The 18,444-nt window shown below is 37.1% G+C and overlaps 4 protein-coding genes across 4 annotated transcripts in view; 1 reads left to right on the forward strand and 3 right to left on the reverse strand.

Annotated features, from left to right (window-relative positions):
* The window catches only part of LOC136815619 (ufm1-specific protease 2-like), a 32,695-nt gene that overhangs the window by 12,697 nt on the left and 1,554 nt on the right, over nt 1–18,444 (reverse strand). Inside the window, exon 2 of the mRNA XM_067072075.1 lies at nt 5,546–5,762. Within this exon, the coding sequence (XP_066928176.1) occupies nt 5,546–5,762 (217 nt within the window). The remainder of the gene's footprint in view (nt 1–5,545; nt 5,763–18,444) is intronic.
* On the reverse strand, nt 255–1,596 carry LOC136815600 (uncharacterized). Its single transcript, XM_067072055.1, has 2 exons — nt 816–1,596; nt 255–603 (listed from the first exon to the last, which is right to left on the reverse strand). The coding sequence occupies exons 1-2, from the start codon at nt 1,548–1,550 to the stop codon at nt 310–312; spliced, it is 1,029 nt and encodes a 342-aa protein (XP_066928156.1). The 5' UTR covers nt 1,551–1,596; the 3' UTR covers nt 255–309.
* On the forward strand, nt 10,273–12,334 carry LOC136815709 (uncharacterized). The gene is made up of 3 exons (XM_067072158.1): nt 10,273–10,356; nt 10,585–11,007; nt 11,255–12,334. Exons 1-3 carry the CDS (start codon nt 10,291–10,293, stop codon nt 12,332–12,334), a joined length of 1,569 nt encoding a protein of 522 aa, XP_066928259.1. The 5' UTR covers nt 10,273–10,290.
* Nucleotides 12,452–13,650, reverse strand: LOC136815610 (uncharacterized). The gene is made up of 2 exons (XM_067072067.1): nt 12,862–13,650; nt 12,452–12,695 (listed from the first exon to the last, which is right to left on the reverse strand). The coding sequence occupies exons 1-2, from the start codon at nt 13,365–13,367 to the stop codon at nt 12,518–12,520; spliced, it is 684 nt and encodes a 227-aa protein (XP_066928168.1). The 5' UTR covers nt 13,368–13,650; the 3' UTR covers nt 12,452–12,517.

Here is an 18,444-nt window from a genome sequence, read left to right on the forward strand (position 1 = left end):
TTTTCAAAATATTGCTATGGTAATTGATTCTCAGAGGAGTTTATAAGAAGATTTACTCTATTTATAGAGTAATACTTGAAGACTCAAGGGATTTAATCACCTAGGTAATGATTTCAAAACGAGGCAGTCGTATCAAATAGTTCGTTCAATAAAAAAGTCTCAAGTCACCTGGAAAAATTTTAACTGCTCTTACAGATAAAGCTTCTTTTTTTCGAATAAAATCCTAATAGATGAAAAGGTTGATGTCGATTAAGAATTAAAGTTTTCAAAGAATCTTGTTCAGAGCAAAAACTAATTCTAAAATGGTAATCATTCTTCCAACTCGTGCACGTCTTCGTTCTCGTTCTCCTCTTCGTCATCGTTCAAATAATCATCCTTATTCGTCCATTCATTGCAACACGTGTTTTCACTTTCATAACATTTGCAAAATTTGTTACAAGACAATTTTGCACTGGCACATGTACAGTTCTGCCTTGAACAAGGAGATTCACTTGCACAATTACATTTAATCATCTGAAGGACTGCATCCGGTGCGGCGAACACGCTTTCGGGAAACATTGTAGGTAATAGGCACTCGTTGATATCGTCTTTAGTCCATCCATACTATGGGATAATGAAATTAGAAATAAAGTTTCTAAACTTTCAACACATTAAGTAAAGAAACTTTTGCGAATGAGCTTAGCATTTTTGAGAAAGTTCCTTCTCTTAAAGTATCATTTCGCAAAAGTAATGGCCGTGAAAAAATAAATACATATATAATAAACCTAACAATCCAATTCAAATCCATTGTTTAAATCGACACTGACATTTAATACCTTAGTTGGATCCATTTCTGGTGGTCTTTCGTCAAGGCAGCTGTTCCAAATACATGCTTGGTAATGGGCTCTCAGCACGTTTAAGAGAAACACTTCGGTTGTAGGTGGAAGAGATTCCAATTTTGGTGGTTTAAGGGTTGTAGATAGCTTCTTCTTTGTTCGCTTGGCCCACAAAAAGAATCTTGCTTTTGAGAGATCGGGTTCATCCAGTTTTATGCCATAGCATGCAGCAATGAGTTTGGTGCTATCTTCAAGGATCGATTCTTCAGATGCATTGATATTACCAAGAGACTCTAATTTGTAGCCTTTTTTCAACGCATTTTTGACTTTCTTCTTTCCGATACCTAGCATCTTTGGAACACTATCACATCCTGAGAGAGCGTGTGCAGCAATGAGCGATGGCATGATATCAGCATGTTTTTCCGCTGTCTGGTTGATGTTAATGAGTGCTCGAGCATCTGAGAAAGATTCCATAACAACTAATGCTTCCACTGAATACTTATGGACATACGACGCTAGCAGAACAAAGACATCAGTATCGTCACATATCACTTTGATTGGGGACTGTCCTTCCTCTGCACACTTCATCGCTTGTTTGATAATATTGACATCAGCTTCTTCGTGGTAACTTTTTAGATCATCTCGGGTTGTGATGACACCATTTTCCACTTGGATGGGTGTTGCCTCTGAGCACGTAACGACAAATCGTTTGGAGAAACGATGGATGGTGAGCATTTCGATAATGTATTTCGATACAATGTCAATAACTTGAATCTTGTTCTTTGAAGACTTCATCACAATTTTCTCTCGTTGGTAGAGGTGAATCGAGGCTCAAAATATGATTGTGAGAGATGTTTCCCGTCCTTTGATCCCTGGTCGCGCCTTTGATTGAGTACTTGAAGTACCGATCGAAAATGAGAAACACGTCAGAATTTTCTTTTGACAGCTGATAAGTTACATACTGGTACATCTTGTAAGCCAAATCTCTGACGGTACCATTCGTTGGCCATCTGACGTCCCAAAACTTGGCACACCCATCCACGATGATAACTTCTGGTTTTGTTTGGTTCCTTTGGGAAGTCGTTACCTTTAGAGCCTCCTTTAACTCTGACTTTGCGTTTGGAGGTCTCATTTCACCATTCTTTTGAAATATTGACAGGGGTATGGGAGATAGCTCAAATCTCAAGACTTCCTCTAACTTGACCCTGTCAATACTCAATAAACACATAACCCGTGAATAGATTACCTCTGTGTTGAAAATCTTGCTTTCTCCAGAATCGACCGATTTCTTGCCTGACTTCATCGTGACTATTTTGCTAGATATCTTTTCGTGAAACCCTTCTGGTAGGTTCTTTATAAATTGATTTCGTTGGCTTTGTCCATCCTCGACGGCTTTATGAACATTCACTTCACCTTTGGCAATGAATCCCGAAAAGATATTGACCAGACCATCTAAGCTTTCCTTGAACGGGTCGATGCATTTTTCTAGTGTTTTTCTGATACCGGATCGGTCGGTCTCGTCACTTTTGACTCTTCCTTTGGATTCCTCCTTGTGAAAGTTTTGAGATTTAGGCGTTGATTTCTCCCTCATATCATCAAGATCCGACAAGATTTGGGTTGTTATGTGAAGACTGTTGGCCCACTTCTTAACAACAGTTGGCTTGAGTGTGACACCGACGATTCCGCCTGGACCTTTCCCATACCGCATGAACGTTGTTTCGATAAACATATCTGACCAAATTCCGTTCCAAAATCCCTCTTGATGCCTCATGACGTGTTCCCCCTTCATAAATCTTTGAAGAATCTCCTTTGGTATACTTTCCATGTTCAATAGATAATACGAAGCGTATCTAGCATAGTTTTGGTGGCCCGCTGCAAAGAAGTATGGTATCATATCTTTAACTGCTGATAGATGAAGCAACCACTCTCCTTCTCTTTCAGCACGCACGAAAAGGAGGCAAAGAAAAACTGGTTTGATAAGGTTGTTCACCCAATGTTTTGCTGTCGAACTTCTCTCAGATACTGTCTCCAAGAATTCCGAAAGTTTGGTGCTATCAGAAATTTCTGTGATAACATTCCGAAACAGTTCCTCCACCACCATTCTCAAGGCTCGAAGATTCATAGGGAACTTTTTGCCAGATAGCATCTTTTTGACACCAGAAAAGCTTTTTTCTAAGATTTCTTCAAGCCCGCTATTTGCCATAAGAGTTCCTATACATCCGATAAAGCTCATGAGAAGATGCATACCACCAAGTCTAGGAATAAAGTTCGGGAAGATTTCTGGATAAACCCACATAATATCTACCATGATTTTGTAGAGTTGTTGGTCACAGGTCATTATTGTGTGCTTCTGGCCGGTTGCATTAGTGATTCTCTTTGTCTCAGACATTGCTGTATAAATGGTTGTGTGATCGGATGGCTTTTGATCAATGAGAGGAGTGTATACAGCGATAGTTTTCTTTGATTTTAGAACTCCACTTTCACGAACTTCACGGGTATTGAAGCCAGAGTACTCTGGGGTGGTTGGCTCAGTAGCCATCGCATGAAAGAATTTGAAGTCCTGTTCTTTTCCTCGTTTTAATAAAAGGGCTTGCTGGGCTAAATGTTTCAAACTGAGAGGGTTCCGTCCTTTTGGTAGACTTGGCATGGCAAATTCCAACGAAAGCAAACTTTTTTCTGTCTTCAGCTAACTTTTCTGTTCAATCATTTTATAACTTATAATTTTTCTTTCACTAGAAAATAAATAAAGAGAAACTCAATTCTATATAATAATGTTCTTCAATTAATTCAATTTTCAAGTTTGACTAATACAGATAAAAGAATTCTGACATAGCTTCACTAAATACAATATGTAGTTTCTGAAGATTCGATATTTAAGCTAAAAGGAAAAGACAGGTTTCTGAAAAGTGATGACATCAGCTACATGCCTTCAAACACTTATTACTCACATTGGGTGAATTTTCAAACTTTTTCGTAAGCAAAAAAGTTGTTCAGCATATAAAATCCTTTCCAACGGTATATAACACTTGATAGTTTTAACGAAAAAAGCACTTGTCCGAAAAATGATGACATCACCGACCTAGCTTCGGACACTTATTACTCACATTGAGTATATTTTCAGACTTTTTCGTAAGCAAAAAAGTTGTTCAGCATATAAAATCCTTTCCAACAGTATATTACACTTGATAGTTTTAACCAAAAAAGCACTTGTCCGAAAAATGATGACATCACCGACCTAGCTTCGGACACTTATTACTCACATTGAGTACATTTTCAGACTTTTTCGTAGACAAAAAAGTTGTTCAACATAAAAAATCCTTTCCAACGGTATATAATGTGCTTAGGTTTGAAGATATCAAAATTTTGAATTTTTTTTAATCCGCCATTTTGAAAATTCCGCCATTATGGAAAATGCTCAAGGTGTGCCAGGTGGCACTCGACGGTTTTTCAATCCCAATGACCCCATGAACACATTTCAATCAAAAAATTCCATGTGTACGCAAATTTTGGGTTCGGTAAAAAATGACCAAAATTCCCCTGGACTACTACCTGATGATGAAAGTTAGATGGCAATGCAAGGAGAAAAATGAAAAAAAATCAGTCAGAAAACATAGCGTTTAGCGAAAATGCATAACGCAATAAATTCATCATTGATTGTTGATAAGGGGAGAGGGAAGGGTTGTAGGGAAAAATTAATAGAAAGTTCTGGTCGCAAAAATCAGTTTTATTGACAATTGCATCATGCTTGATGGTGAGCATTGTTATCAATAATGTTTTTGTGTCAAAAACATATAAATACAAGGAAAAAATCTAATGAAAATCTGCAAAAACGGCGATTTCCGGCATTTTCAACCGGAAAAAAAAATTTCTCAAAAATCGAACTCAGCCATGTTTTGGGCAATATTAATACGCATCTTAGAGCAAAAAATCAGAAAAAACTAATGATAAAATCTCGAGAAAATGCCAAAAAACCAGTTTTTCCGGCATATTTCCGGCACTTTCGGCCGGAAAAAAATGTTTTTAGAAAATCGGGCTCCGTCACTTTTTAGGTATTGTCATTTTACATCAGTGTGCAAAATTTCATAAAAAAATATAAAGTACAGCTCGAGAAATTCAAGAAATACCGTTTTTCCGGCGAAAATCGGCTGTTCCGGCGATTTTTAGAAAGTTCCGGCCTCAAAAAATCAGTTTTATCGACAATTGAACCATGCTTGATCGTGGACATTGCTATTAATAATGTTTTTGTGAGAAAAAACAACGAAATATAAAAGGAAAAAGTCCGATGAAAATCTGCAAAAACGGCGATTTCCGGCATATTTCCGGCATTTTCGGCCGGAAAAGAATTTTTCTCAAAAATCGGACTCTGCCATGTTTTAGGCATTGCTAATACGCATCTTTGTGCAAAAAATCTGAAAAAACTAATGATGAAATCTCGAGAAAATGCCAAAAAACCGGTTTTTCCGGCATATTTCCGGCATTTTCGGCCGGAAATGATTTTTTTTCGAAAATCGGGCTCCGTCACATTTTGGGCATTACCATTTTGCATCATTGTGCCAAAAATCAGAAAAAACTAATGAGCCAATCCTGAGAAAAGCTGGTAACAGACGGACGGACGAACGAACAGACGGACGGACGGACGGACATCGGTTAATTTATAGGACCTCTACCCCACCGGGGTAGGTCCAAAAAAGATTCAAAATAAAGTATTCAAATCAGTCAAAACGTTATACCTCGATATTTCCATTTTCTGGCTGCGTGATGAAAACTCCCACAATATTCAGCCCGACAGGAAATGATGCTCTGATACAAGCAAACTCTGCTTGAATCGCATCAGATGGTCCATTGTTAACGTCAAAATTCTCAAATAGTGTCAAGTCAAGCTCGATAAGATCAAAAATTTGAATTCCCGATTCGCCATATCTTCCGATCAAATACCCACAACAAAATCTGTAAAATAGAATAAACAAGACAGTGATACTTTTATGGACATATTAAGAGTTTTAAGTTTGACCCCGTCTCAGGAAGGGAATCGAATCAGGGAATGTTAGCATTATCCGTGTAGCTAAAATGAATTAGTGGATATAACAACTTCACTTTGAGTGACACGACCCAAAAATCAGAACTGATACATTTCAAATATATCTGATCACTCAGTTGTTTTTTAATTAGTAAATTTGACCACTTATCTATGTTTTGATTTTTCAAGTGGGGATTTTTGTAGAATGGTAAAAATAGCTTGGCTGAAATTGACGCCATAACAGCAGTGTTCGCTTAGTTGCAATCAAAGTCGGTAAAAACATACTCTCCTTTGCCGAAAACTTTTCGTATATCCAAGACAATAAAAATATTTTGTTATCAAAAGCAAAAATAATAACATCTACGTTATTCCCAAGAGCAATCAAAAATGAAAAACTTTTCTCTTTGTTTGGAACGCGTTATTGTCAAAACAAACAGAAACGACAAATTGTCGTTTTGATTATAACAGGGAAAGTACTAGAATTTGATTTGATGCAATAAAACGAGCTGCAACGAAGATTTGTTTGCGACCAGGCGTCTGTATAGACCAATTCACTGTAATGTCATTATGTTTTGATTTGACTTATTTAGCTTACCAAAACTGTACTGAAATACAGGATAATAAAGACAAATGCCCCCAATTCCACCCCAATTTTTTGTATCAATTGTTTACCTTTGTTTTTAAGCTGAGAATATGCAAGATCACAGAAACAAACCGAAGCAAATAAGAATTGGTCTATAAATGTAGTTGCTCCAACCGGAGTGAAGTATGGGTGGGATACGGAGTCGAACTCTGAATAGCCCTGTAGAACCTGAGGAAGAGATGGTATAGTCTTTTTTAACTCCGGTTAGTATAAAGACTCCATCGCAGATATACCACTTTTATTTGAGAAATGAAATAAACGAATGTAACAAAAATGGTGCATTTGATTAGCAGGAGCTTCGCATTTCCCTCACCAGATTATATTTGATTTATAAGTGCTATAGAAACTACGCATACGAAGATCGGTTACGACTCATCAAACTACCAAGCCTAAAGACCAGGCGGCAAGTTCCTGATATGATAGAAGTTTTCAAGAACCTTCACATTTATGACGAGTTCATAAGATCAGAGAAATTTTCTCCTCGGACACGACCAAAGGAACTTTGCTAATGACGGTATGAGAGGCTACCAAACTAACTCTTTTTTTCACAGAAGTGTAAAACCTTGGAATGATCTAGAAGAAGATATTGTTGAACAATAATCCTTAAAAGTCTTCAAAGAGCGTTTGATAAAAGAATGGTAGGAAAAATTTGTAAAATGTAAAATCAGAAGTTCTGTTTAAAAGAGGTCAATAGACATATATTGCTATAAAAAAATTGAATTAAATTTTATTGAAAGATTTTGCAGCAAGTTTATCAAACTCCTGACAGACTGAGAATAATATAATAAAAAAGGATGAACATGGAATGAAGGTAGTAAAAATGATTTAATTTAGCCGATATACAGTAGTCTGTCTTCATGGCAACCCATGGTTGCAGTCTTGAGATATTTGTATGAGAAACATTTTCTTTTGTTTTATTATAGATTTCTTTAGTTTGTGTCTGATAAAACCTGATTTTGATCAGATGAAAAATTCAACTACTTCCACTAACTGGCCGATTCTCTTTCCTGGATCATCCTGGAAATTTCAATGTTGTTAATCATGTGCTGCTTTTAAACTCTTTAATGTTTTTAGATTACCTTAAGGGAACTAATTTTGACAAGCGTCCTTAATTTTGGCCGCTGGAACTAATCTGTTCTAGGGTATTTTGCCTTATTTGAAGCTTTTTTTTTAACTCAAGAAGTTATTTTAAACAAAATACCTAAAAATTTAATTTTGGCGATAACTTATTTTGGCAAGTGAGCAAAATATTTAATTTTGACGGGAACTAATTTTGGCGAATTTTCACCAAAACTAGTTCCCGTCAAAATAAGTTCCCTTAAAGTTCACTTGAAAAATCCAACCAATCTAACCTTACTCGAACGCAATCAAACACAATTGAATATTACCCAGGAATTGGGATTCGATTACGTTCAACAATCGAATCGCAATTATATACCGTCAACTGCTCTAACTTGGGACTATCTGACAAAACATAAGACGGCAATTCGGCCACCATTTCACATACATACATACATACATAACTTCATCCCTCTCAGCGAGAGGGTGAAGCTAAATTTTCTCCAAGCTTCTCTGTCTTCCATGATGTTGATCGCTTCTATCTTTGTTAATCCATTATCCTCAAGTATGACACTTTTCAAGGTAGTGAAAGGATGACCACATCAATAGCTGCGAGGCGGGCTCTTCTCGACGTGCTACGTGACCGGCGAGAGCAAGTCGACGTTTTCGTATTGTTGCAGATTGGAGGAATATTTCCATAAAGGACTTTGTTAGACATACGTGTCGTTGGAGGTACGTTGCAGACGACTCTCAGCATTTTTGTGTATTTTCCGTCAAGGGATTTTGCAAGGGTCTTTGTCATGGTCCAAGAATCAGATCCATAGAGCAATATTGATTCGGCTGTTTGTCTGAAAACCTTTATTTTTGTTTTCTTTTTAACTGGAGACTTCCATACTTTAGTCAGGGCATTTACTGCGCCCCAAGCTTTTCCAATCCGTACATTCATGTCGTTAGCAGTGTTTGTCAGACCACCCAGGTAGGAAAAATCGTCGACTTTTTCAATGATACTATCGTTTGAAGTTTTTAAAGGGATAGAATCATTCGAGTTCACAAGCATATACTTTGTTTTCTTTGGATTCAGATAAAGACCAACCCGCTGGCAATCAGTTTCAACTCGGTGTAGGAGATCTTGTGCCTTTTTGATAGTTTCTTCGATCAATGCAATGTCGTCAGCGAAGTCTAAATCACTAAGAAGTAGTGGAGGATGTCTTCTGCTTCTCCTACGTTTCAAAACTATTCCGTCTGTATCAAGGATTGCAGATCTCATAGCGTAGTCCAGACAAATGATGAATAAAAAGGGTGCCAATGGATCACCTTGCAAAACTCCAGTCACGATTTTAAAAGGATCTGAGTCGCCATCAGGGGTGGAAACGTAACATGATGTATCTCTGTAAGAAGTCCTTATTGCGTTGACAGTTTCAAGTGGTATACCATAGGCCTCTAATATAGAGAACATCTTGTCTCTAATGATCGAATCAAAAGCCTTTTTGAAATCGATGAATATAAGGACAGCTTCTTGTTTGTGATTTTTTAGCTCTTCTATAAGTCTACGAAGTGCGAGTAGATGAGACGAAGTCGATTGATTTTCACAAAACCCGTTTTGGTTGGGTCTCAAAATTTTGTCAATGGTCGGTCTTATACGATTTAGAATAAGACGATTAAAAATCTTTGATGCTGTCTGTGCAAGAGAGATACCGCGATAATTGTCGGGTTTAGATAAATCGCCTTTTTTTGGTACAGGAATCAGTTTAAAGGAGATCTAACGTCAAAAATCTCTTTATCCTTATTTTTTGACAGAGTACAGGCCTAATTAAATAAAAAACATTGCAAAAAGAACGAGTGCAAAATCTTTCATATTGATTGAATTATCATTGTTTAAAATATCTCTTTATTTGAAAGTAAGAGGGTTTCGTGACGTCAGCGCCGAACTTTCATTTCGATAGAGAAACTGTTTGTAGACAAAAATTATGGAAAGAAGATGTTTTATAGCAAAATATAATTTTGATGTACGTAGACGTAGAGATGTTTTGAGAAAAATGTAATTAGAAGAACGAACTTGAAAGATATGGTATTGTGTCAAGCTTTCGGATGTTCCAATAAAACGTCAGGGTCAAAGGCTATAAAAGGGAAATGTTTTTTCAAAATTCCTGACCCAAAGAAAGAACGTGATAGATGTTCACGATGGCTACACAACATGGGAAATGCCAAATTGACTATCAACACTTTCGAAGCTGCTCGTCATCGAGTCTTATGCAGTGACCACTTCCACTCGAAATGCTTTGAACGAGACTTGAAAGCTGAACTTTGTCCATTGTACAACACTAACGATGGACCCCGGGGGGGGGGGGCAGCTGGGCAAAATGACCGACGGGTATGTGCGGGTCCTAAGGGTACCTTTTCCAATATGTTTAAAATGCACTGTAAGGGTCGGAAAAACTAGAGATGCACTGTAAGGGTAGAAATTTCAGAAAATTCTTGAAAAATCTAGATATTTTGACCAAAAATGCTAGAATTTAGACCATTTTTTGCACGAAAGGGATCGAAAATTTGGGGGAAAATGCACTCTAAGGGTATGATTTTCACTGATTTTTGCTGCACTGTAAGGGTGCAATTTTAAAAGCCAATTTTTGGCCCGCACATACCGTCAGTCCGCAAACCCAGTGCCCCCCCCGGGCGATGGACCTGCAAGGGCAAAACGTCTCATTGATGGGGCTATACCGACAATTTTTTATCATCAGGTATACGAACAAATTAACATGGATGGAACTACAATCTCTTCAAGACAACCTAGAAAAAGAGTCTCTGATATGGAGAGAGCAGATGTAAGTTGACAGTTTTCATTTAAACAACAGAAATTTTGGAAAAGTTATAAAATATGATTTTCCAAGCCCTTTGACAAGTCTTCCTTTTGACTTTTGACAATTTTCAACTTTAACAAGATATAAGCCTCATGTCAGGGCCAAGAGCATGGTAAGAAAGATACTAAGACAGGGGTGTATATTGCAACAATCGATCAACACTATAAACTTGATTCTACATTTTGGTTTAAGGTTGTCAAGAAACTCCTCGTTGACTATGAACAATCCATTGATAATGAGAGGATCGTAAATCAAGAAAATATCGAACCATTCGATACAAACGACGCACCTGAGGAGACAGTGAATCAAAACGAAAGTCCAATTGAAAAGGAGATAGTCGAAACCAGCAGTGACGTAAGAAAAACCAATGAAGTCGGTACACAAACGGAAGATATTCTATGGCCAACTTCGTCAAGTCCTATCAAAAATGCAAGTCAAGATTCCATCTCCCAACCCGATCTCTCATTTGTTCACGATAAATATGACCCTGATTACGAGCCTTCTGTCATCGAAAATTCTAACCGAGAAGAGGTCAAAATCGACATTTTAAACGATGAAAAATTTGTCGTTTACGAAGGAATGCTGGATCAACTTGTTTCATGCTTACGTTGCAAGGTTTTGTGCACTACCTGTCAACGAAATTAAGAAAACTAAGCTAGGAACTAGTATTCACTATAAAATCTTTTGTGACAACGAACATGTCATAATTGATTGGAAGAGCCAACCATTGATTGGGAAAATGCCTGCTTTTAATTTGTTGATTTCCGCCTCTGTATTTTTTTCTGGCTCAAATTTTGAGAGCATTAGAAAACCTGTGAGCTTTTCCGGACTGAATTTTGTAAATGCTAATACCTTCTACAAGATTCAACGTGTACTTGTAATACCTAGTGTCAACCAAGTTTTCAAACAAAATATAGAGGAAGCAAGAGCAGAAATAAAAACCAAAGCAGATCTTGAAATTGTAGGGGATGGTCGATTCGATTCACCAGGAAAATCAGCGAAGTACTGCACGTACACATGCCAATCACCCGAGACCAAAAAGATTATCGCCACCTCAACAGTCCAAACTTCAAAAGGCAAAGGCTCTGCGCCTCTTGAACTTGAAGGTTTTAAAAATTGTTTGACCGATTTAGAGAGCAGTGGTTTCAAGGTTAAGAAGATAGCTACTGATAGGAACATGCAATTGGCAAAATGGCTGAGAGAAAATCGTGCCCGTATAATCAGAAATTATGATACCTGGCATTTTTCGAAGAATATCACTTCAAAATTGAGGAAGGTGTCTAAACGAAAAGGTTGCAAAGTAATCCAAGAGTGGATTCGACAGATCGGAAATCACCTATTTTGGTGTGCCGAAAATTGCAAGGGAGATGCTGAAACCTTGAAGCAAATGTGGAAATCTCTGTTGCACCACGTCACAAATCGTCATCGATTTAAGAGGGTTTACCCCAAATACCCCAAGTGCTGCCATAAATCATTGAAAAGGAAGGAGACTGCACAGAAAAAATGGATCGTGAAAGATTCGGTAGCGTATGATGCATTAGAAAATGTCGTGACAGAAAGCAAAACCCTCAATGACATGGATCATCTCGTCAATCCATTGCACACCGGGAGTATCGAAGTATTCCATTCGCTCGTTAATTCTTACGCCCCAAAAAGATTGGAATTTGAGCTGAACGTGATGGATGCACGGGTGAAAGTAGCCGTAATTGATCACAATAGCAACGTGGGCAGGCAGCAAGCAGTCATTACCTCCGAGCGTAAAGGATCAGGGAAAAAGGGAGAAAAACAGTGGAAAATCGTCTCTTCAAAGTTGTCAAAAAATTGGGTGGCCAAAGAGACGAAGGAAGCAAAGTCTTACGATTTCGTGAAAACACTTTTAACTGAGGTTATAAAAAGGAAAGAAAAAGGAGAAAAAAGATTAACCAAAAAGCCTCTGAATTAGCGAATAGACTCGTAAGCCCAAAAAACAACATTGCATTTACAGAACGTCCAGAAAGACAATTGGTTTTGGAAAAACATTTCAAAATACAAAGGTTCAAAAAGTAGTTTAGGAATTTTGCAATAATTTTATTTCCTTTTATATTATATATCTATCTATACTCTATGTTCACAAAAGATTATAAGTCTAGTTGCTCAATGAAGCTCTCTTGAAACCAGTATATTTTCCACCAATAGACTCAGGGAACGTGTTTTTTATTTCTTTCACGACACAAGATGGGATCACCACTCTTTTGTCACGCCCAAGTATTTCGAAATAATGTGTCCACGATGTGTATTGGTAATACGCAGTGTAACGATATTGCCTGTAGAAATAAAAGAAAACAAAGACTGGTTTTCTATTTGAACTCTTGCCTAGAATTGATTCAATAAATTTATTTAGAATCTTCATTTTGCTAGATTTACAAACTATTTTGTAAGATTTACGAACTATTTTACGATCTATGATGTATTACACCCAATCAAATTTACCTGTTTTTTATTTTTTTGATTCTTTTGAAAATTTTCTTATGTCTCCTTCTTGTTATAAAGGTGAACTCAAGGGCTGATGGGGTGAGAATGAAAGGTTTGAAGTCTTTGTGTTTTGTAATACAAGATATGCCTTCAAGTTTCTCTTCGAGAATACTACATTCTTTGCAACAGAGACATTCTTCTAAAGTGAAATCGGTGCCAATTACACAGTTTCTACAAGTGCACCAATGCAAGTTCTCAAGTCTACTTGACTCCAGGTCATCATTTTCCCGTTCGCTATCACTTGAAGACGAGCTTTCATCTTCTTTGTGCTTTGCTGACAGGATCGCTAGCTCTTTTTTTGAATACTCAGGTTCAAAACCATAAAACCCTCCAATAGCTTCATCCTCTTCATCTGACGCGTCTGCCTCTGATTCTGATGTGTCTAACTCCTTTTCTTCATCAGTAGAATGGTTAAAAATGTCTGAGAAATCATTTTCTTCACTTGAAGATTCACTCGACGACATTTTGCTCTGAATTTAGAAGTCTAAATGAATGTGCTAAATGATTTCATCAAGAAATTTTTCTTTATAAAACTCACTAAAAGTTTAGAGAAAAAGAGAGAAAATCTTGTTTAACAAACAAGTTGTTCGGCAATGACGTCACACGCTTAAATCTTTAAAGGGATATAACTTCCTATTGAGTTAAGATTTTTCAACATAACATAGCCCATTTTAATCCCCACAATATAAAGTTTCCATAATTTCCAAAAAAATGTAGCAAAATTTTTGACGTTAGATCTCCTTTAAGAAGTCTCCATTCAGTTGGTCTGTCACCATGGTAAGCAGAATTGCAAAACTGTAACAGGATTTGATTGAGATTCTCAATTTTCCAGAATTCAACAGGAAGGCAGTCTGATCCTGGGGCCTTTCCATTTTTCATTTGTTTTGTTGCTTTTGTTAGCTCGTTAATATCAAAGTCACCTTTCCGTATATCTTTCAATTCTTCAAAGACTCTCACGATTTCGACGTTCTCTGTCACATCGGGAGTGTTGTTTAAAAGTTTTTGGAAATGATTTTTCCAGATTTTGGGTCTATCTTCTCCGGAAATGAAATTTTGAGAGGTGGATTTCTTTCCAGACAACTCTTTTACGAAATTCCAAGCGTTTCTACTGTCATCAGACGACTTACTTTCGAATAATTTGAGCGTGTCGTTGATTCTTTTCTCTTCAAGATCATCGTGAGTTGTTTTAATATTTTGTTTTTTGGCTTGGATGTTTTGGACTGGCGCAGTAATTGATTCCTTTCTCGAGGATATCTTCTGAGATAGGAGCTTCAATTTTCTTCTTAGGAAGATGAAGAAGGCCTTCTTGGTTAGATACTTTCATAAATTCTGAGTAGTTTCTTGACATATCAGGAAGAGCATTAAACTTAGCAGCAATGTTTTCACCGATCCTAGAGCCAAGATCTATGTCATTTCGTATGGCTTGCCAATTAAGACGTTTTGACCGGTTAGGCTTTGGTGTTCGGAAACTCATTTGAATCATAGTCGATACAATGCGATGATCATTGGATTGGAAGACGAGTAAGCTTGGCAGTTGGGGATGCTGTTTCGCCAACGTTTCCTATACATGCAGTAGTCTATCTGTGCAAGATCTCCACGTGGTGAGCGCCAGGTCCAAAGCTTTTTGCGAGGCTTTTGAAAAGTGATGTTGCCTACGACCAGATTATTTTGTTCTGCAAATTCGCGTAAATATTTGCCGTTTCTGTTAAAATCGTCATGGAAGGAGAATTTGTCTTCTAGTCTAGCATTGAAATCTCCTTGGATTAGTAACATGTTGTGATGAGGTATGGCTTCAGTTATCAGATCAAGAGTTTCGTAGAAGTCAATGACCTCTTGTTCAGGTCTCGAGTTGTATTTTACCGAACCTCCAAAGTCATTTGATTTGAGTTAATGAACGGCGTATTAAAAAATACACAATTTCTTTTTCACACCGAGTAGGCTTTAAATTGAAATATGAAAAAAAATCCGTAGTGGAACACACGCGAATGTCTGGAACAAAGAAACCAAATTAGTTGCAATACGATGGAGCGTTTGACGTCACTCGCGCGGCAAGTTACACACTTGTTATTTATTAATCCCATCAGGCGATAGGCAGTTAGGTGGCGGGCGTTCTCTAATTCTCCAATCGGTGTCTGGTCATTTTTAATGAAAACAAAAAAGTTAAAAAGGGCGCACTATCAGTGAAAGTTATTGTGATATGTTATGACAGAAAGTATGATTGATAAACTTGGTGGAGTTATCAAAACAAATTTGTTGTCAAAGAGAGATTTAACAGTAAGTGAAAATACAGGCCAGATATCAACAGTCCCATGTTTCGACCAATCGTTCCAAGTTAGAGCAGTTGACGGTATTCGATCGCGTTCCATATTGTGTTTGATTACATTCGATTGGTTCGATTGCAATTTTTGTTCATAGTTGTTCGATTGACACCGTCTGGCCTTATTGACTCAGTTCAGACTACTCTAACAAAAAACTTCCTTTCATTAAGACCAAATTTCATAACAGCGCTTGAAAATAATACCGTGAGATTGGGTAACTTGCATCAGTGGAGGCTAACATGCATAGCCCTCAAATGAATGACCTGGCTGGTCATTAAAATACAAAATTAAATCAAAACAAAAATGGTAGAGTAGAGCTGCAAGCGGAGCTGTGTAGTTCATTTTTTTTGAAATTTTGCTGCTTAGATTGGTCAGTCATTTGAGGGCTATGCATGTTAGCCTCCACTGATGCAAGTTACCCAATCTCACGGTACAATATACATGTAAGCTACCCCCCTTCTTAGACCATCCCCCGCTTTCTTGCTATCCCCCCTTCTTCATGAAAATTTCTGATTGATCCCCCCCCTTCTTCATTTTTTCAGAAGGTGTCATCCCCCTTAAAAGGTACCGTGAAGTCGGGTAACCTGCATCAGTGGAGGAAGGTGGAGGCTAACATGCATAGCCCTCAAATGAATGACCTGTCTGGTCCTTAAAATACAAAGTTTAAAATCAAAACAAAAATGGTAGAGTAGAGCTGTGAGCGAAGCTGTGTAGTTCATTTGTTTTGAAATTTTGCTGCTTTGATTAGTCAGTCATTTGAGGGCTGTGCATGTTAAACTCCACTGATGCAAGTTACCCGACTTCACGGTATCAATCGAACCAATCTATCCGAACTACCGTCAACTGCTCTAACTTGGGATGATTGGTCAAAACATGGGACTGGTTGATATCTGGTCTGTATTTTCACTTACTGTTAAATCTCTTTGACAACAGATTTGTTTTCGTGTATTTTTTAATACACCGTTCATTAAGTCAAATCAAATGACTTTGGAGGTTCGCGGCAGTGAAATTGTGGCCAAATTACCATCCCATGTTTTGTCAGATAGAGTACCCTGCCCAGTTGGCGACCGAAATTCTTTTATTCAAATTTCTCACTTACTTTTTACTTTTTTGAAAATCCTTATCGACCAACGGTTCGACGACTTTTAACATGCTCCTTTGTGTTTGGTTTGATTTTTTATTTGAGGCAATCTTCTTAGAATAAAAAACTTTCCAAGCGAGCGGTACTAGTACCCAGTTCCCGACCGACGTACTAGTCTGTGACCGATTGCTAAAAAGAGAAAATCAGTGCTCTATTTGCAGGTTAGGTCATATGAATTGATCAGGATGATAAAAAAACTCATAAGCTTTCCCGCATTTAATTTCTTTGCACTCGTTCTTTTGTTTTAAAATAGCTCACTTACATTTCCCTTCGGCATGTTTTTTTAGAATTTTTCTTCAAGTCGCCATTTTTTTCTAAAGTTTGTTTTTGTTTTGTTTTCAAAGTGGTGGTCTATGGAGAGTCTTCATTTGACAGTGAGGATATTATCGCGATTCTCAGATTTACGGAAAAGCTTTTTGCTGGTTTTTGCCTCGATTGCCCAAAACCCGTAACCTTTTTAGCTTGAGGCAATTACTTTTTTATTTTCTGGTTTACGGACATTTTGAGGAAAAATTTTGGACAGGAGGATGGAAAAAAAATAAAAATAAAATTAATGTTTAAAATTTTTTTTATTTTCTTTTTAAAAATCTGAAATCGGAGGAAATAATAAAATAAAATTTTATGAAATGGTATCGATTTTTAGATTTAAAGACAAAAGAATAAAGTTCAAGATGTTGTTATAGATATAGTCTATGGATAAATTGAAAATAAACTGAAACATAAAAATGTACACATAAAGACTGATATGTGTATATGTAAGACTGGCATAGGTTCCCATTTAGGGTTCCCATTTAGGGTTCCCACTTTAGGGTTCCCACTTTAGGGTTCCCCTATCCCACTTTTCTGGTATGTCTATTTTTATATCTACTCTTGAATTTTAACAATCACATAAAGGACTTTAAATAAAAGTGATTACAAAAGAAAGAAAAAAATGAAGAAAATCCACTGTGTACACAAAGAGTTACATAATTTAGTTTGTTTTATGTGGATAGGGAAAGTCTACGGGGAAGTTCCCTGACATTAAGGGAAGGATCAAAATATCTTTACATTGGCAGAAAAGGGCACAGCTGTGTTTAGATCATTTAACACCCTCTCTCTTTCTCTTCTTTTCTCTTGTTTTCCTGTTTAAGTAAAGGTTTTTTTATTTATTTCTTCTTTTTTGAAGGTTGGAGGAGAAAAAGTAAATAAAAAAGTATTTGCCTGAGGGAAGAAAAAAATTAGAGTTTTTGGGTTTGCCAAAAAAACGCCTACTCAAAATTATTTCATCTTCGCAGGATCCATTCCCAACCTGATATCACGCCCACAGAAGACGCTGTTTAAAAAGCGGGGGTAAAAATAGTAAGTAATAGCTTTTGTAAGTGTTTATTTTGCAAAATATATAACCATTTTCTAATATGGTCTACAAATTAGCATTTTTAGAATTTTGATAGTGAAAACTTAAATATATAATGAAGAAAAAAACAAACCATTTCAATTTTTTTATACGTTTCACCCCCAGAAAAATTATGTATTACCTATTACGTAACTTTACATTTCCCGACTTGCTAACTCCCAGAGGAATTCAGATTGTAAACCCAATTGGTTAATTTCGGAACATCTTCATAATGGCAGATAATTTAGAAGTGTCTAGTGGAAAGGTCGTTTGAATTTTTTGATGTCAGTATTATTTTTGTTGGTTGATGGCTTGTTGAATCTGGCAAGAAAAAAGTAAACAGGTATAGCTTTTTCTAACCAAGGATCTGAACAGTTAGGAACATTTGGCGAGTTCCTGTACGCGACCGCGATCTAAAAAGACATATCTTTTCCAAACTTTCAGCAATGATTGACCAAACTGTTGCAATGAAAATTATCCAGCGCATTTTTTATCTTTTTATCTTCTTAATCTTCAATGAAGCACTCAAAGTTTACTGAATTTAAGCACATAAGATATATTCTTATAATTATTGATATTCACTAAAACACCGTTCGTTGTGCGCTGCGGTGGAGTGTATGACGTAACTCGCGCGGTAACTAACTCGCCTTTTGTTGGAAAATCATATTGGGCGTTTTGACATTACCACCCTCGAAGCTAGCGGGCGCCCC

Source organism: Clytia hemisphaerica, unplaced genomic scaffold (genome assembly GCF_902728285.1).
Source record: "Clytia hemisphaerica strain Z4C2 unplaced genomic scaffold, Clytia hemisphaerica genome assembly, whole genome shotgun sequence".
In the NCBI taxonomy this organism is placed as follows: Eukaryota; Metazoa; Cnidaria; class Hydrozoa; order Leptothecata; family Clytiidae; genus Clytia; species Clytia hemisphaerica.

Coding starts and splice junctions, on each gene's coding strand:
- LOC136815600 (XM_067072055.1), bottom strand. CDS start 1,550: ATGCTCACCATCCATCGTTTCTCCAAACGATTTGTCGTTACGTGCTCA. Junction 604..815: donor CAGAAATGGATCCAACTAAG/GTATTAAATGTC, acceptor ATTATCCCATAG/TATGGATGGACTAAAGACGA.
- LOC136815709 (XM_067072158.1), top strand. CDS start 10,291: ATGGATGGAACTACAATCTCTTCAAGACAACCTAGAAAAAGAGTCTCT. Junction 10,357..10,584: donor CTGATATGGAGAGAGCAGAT/GTAAGTTGACAG, acceptor TTTTGGTTTAAG/GTTGTCAAGAAACTCCTCGT. Junction 11,008..11,254: donor TTTCATGCTTACGTTGCAAG/GTTTTGTGCACT, acceptor ACCTTCTACAAG/ATTCAACGTGTACTTGTAAT.
- LOC136815610 (XM_067072067.1), bottom strand. CDS start 13,367: ATGTCGTCGAGTGAATCTTCAAGTGAAGAAAATGATTTCTCAGACATT. Junction 12,696..12,861: donor ATCAAAAAAATAAAAAACAG/GTAAATTTGATT, acceptor TTATTTCTACAG/GCAATATCGTTACACTGCGT.